Here is a 2,129-nt window from a genome sequence, read left to right as displayed (position 1 = left end):
TTTTATGATGGATTTATGCACTTTATCTTACTTCAAAATCTCAGCGCCCATTCACTGCCATATTTTTTATAATAGATGGTAGCCAGTGTGCTTTCATAATTTGCTAGTTTTTGGTGTTTAAGTTGTGTTGTCGTAGTGGATTTGTTCTTATATCAGATCCAAGGTGAAAGTAGCAGCCGATTAAACCAATCAAAAGAAGTAGAGGAAGAAACACTAATGAAAACGACGAATTACTAACGACCAACTATAGGCCTATTGTAAATAAACTCTGTAAACCCTTCTCTGATGTCTTTGTCATTTTGACATTGAATAAGTCTGTTTAGGGTTCAAAATGATCAGATGTTTCTCTTTAGTCCCCACCAGCAATATGTTGTGTTATATTTCCAGTTTGAAGCTACACTAGTCACTGCTTAGCGTGTGCTCTCGGGACTTTTATTTTGGCGCGTTGGTGTGACGTCATAAGGCAGCGCCGCGCTTCTGTGATTCGGCTAAAGAATGGTTTGAATCCTAATTCATTTAAACTGTTTAAACCGATGCAAGTGATTTAGTGCATTGCATAGTTTTACAAGCAAACTAAAGTCAATTGATCATTATCGAATGTAACATCGAAGTGCTTTGTCTAACGTTAATGCACGTTGTTTTGTGAAAGTAAGAAAAGCTGCTCCCTATATCGTGAGTCGGTTCATTATAAACACGAATTCAAAAGTGAAGGGGCTTTCTGAAACTCCGAGTCAATTGAATCAAATGACTCGGAGTTTTGAATCACTTCACGCTAACGACACATGCTGGACAAAACGACAACAACAGACACAAACATCTGCAATAATGACCAGAGGCAGCTCCTGACTGTAAATGTGGACTTTCAAGCTAAAAGTAATATAATTAATATATAGTTATGATTGATTAATGAATCAATTACTCACCCTCGTGTCGTTCCAAACCCGTAAGACCTCCGTTCATCTTCGCAACACAAATTAAGATATTTTTGATGAAATCCAAGAGCTTTCTGACCCTCCCATAGACAGCAAGGGTACTACCATTTTTTCGTTTCGAATTTTAATTTTTGGGTGAACTATCCATTTAAGACCATTAACTATGACTCTTGACATTACCAGTGAGCTGATTGTGACACACCCAGAGATTTAGTTTGGATTAATTTGCCTTTCTGTTAATTACTCTCATATTAATCGTGTGTGTAAACAGAGAAAAACTCCTGCTGAGATCCTATTATAAAGATGGCGGTTATTAAAGAGGAGAGTGAAGATGTGAAGATTGAAGACACTTTCAGAGTCAAACAAGAAGATACTGAGGAACAAACAGGTTGGTTTTCATTCTCAAAGCTGGCATTCATTATTACAACGTATACCACGGGGCTGTTAAATGCTTGAATCTGATTGGCTGATGAACGTTCTGAGGTGTGCAATTATTTTCAGGGAACCGCACGGCGAACGTAGTTCCAGGCAGCTCTTGAGCGCATTACATGTCTGTATCACTTCGCCAAATGATTTGAGTTATTTCAAAGGTCCTTACAGCCTGAAACAGCAAAAGAACCAAAACCCACAACGACACTGGCCAAACACATAAATATAGCAAACAATAAGATAAAAACGACAGATCATTTCCATGTAAAATGACGTTTTATTATGTACGGAAAGCACATACTCTATCTCTCTCGCGCTCTCCGTCACAGACGCGCATTCATACAGTTTGCACACACGTTATCATGCGCGCTAATGTTGTTAGCGCTACTCTGGCGATTTTATCAGTAGCATAGTTTAATAACTTAAAAACGACGTGACTTCTCACAAGCGAGGTAACAACAACGGTACTGTTCGTGGAAAAAAAAAAGAACTTAAAGTTTCACAGTAGAAGGTTGCATTAGTAGTGATAAGCTAGGCCATTTAAAGCTTTGCATATTTAAATAGCAGAATTTAAAAAATGAAATTAACTCTAATAAGCTTTAATACCCTTGTCTCGTCAGCAGGGATTAAAGTTCCGTCGCTACGATGGATTTCCGTCAGTTCATAAAGACGTTCACGTGCTTCATTCCTGAATGATTCAGCCGTTCGAACGAATCAATTGAATTAATGATTCAGTGATAAAATCAGTGACTTGCCGCCACCTGCTGG

General features: G+C 38.3%; 1 protein-coding gene across 2 annotated transcripts in view; it reads left to right on the top strand.

Annotated features, from left to right (window-relative positions):
• The first annotated feature begins 1,204 nt into the window (after positions 1 to 1,204).
• Positions 1,205 to 2,129, top strand: part of LOC107723038 (gastrula zinc finger protein XlCGF8.2DB-like) — a 9,624-nt gene continuing 8,699 nt past the window's right edge. For both annotated transcript variants that reach the window (XM_016531538.1, XM_016531536.1), the window contains exon 1: positions 1,205 to 1,320. In XM_016531538.1, coding sequence (XP_016387024.1) covers positions 1,236 to 1,320 — 85 coding nt within the window. In that variant the 5' untranslated portion in view covers positions 1,205 to 1,235. The remainder of the gene's footprint in view (positions 1,321 to 2,129) is intronic.

The sequence above is a fragment of the Sinocyclocheilus rhinocerous genome, unplaced genomic scaffold (assembly GCF_001515625.1).
Source record: "Sinocyclocheilus rhinocerous isolate Xijiao unplaced genomic scaffold, SAMN03320098_v1.1 scaffold4863, whole genome shotgun sequence".
NCBI lineage: Eukaryota > Metazoa > Chordata > Actinopteri > Cypriniformes > Cyprinidae > Sinocyclocheilus > Sinocyclocheilus rhinocerous.
The sequence above is the reverse complement of the archived record's forward strand: the minus strand, read 5'-3'. Positions and strand labels throughout refer to the sequence as shown.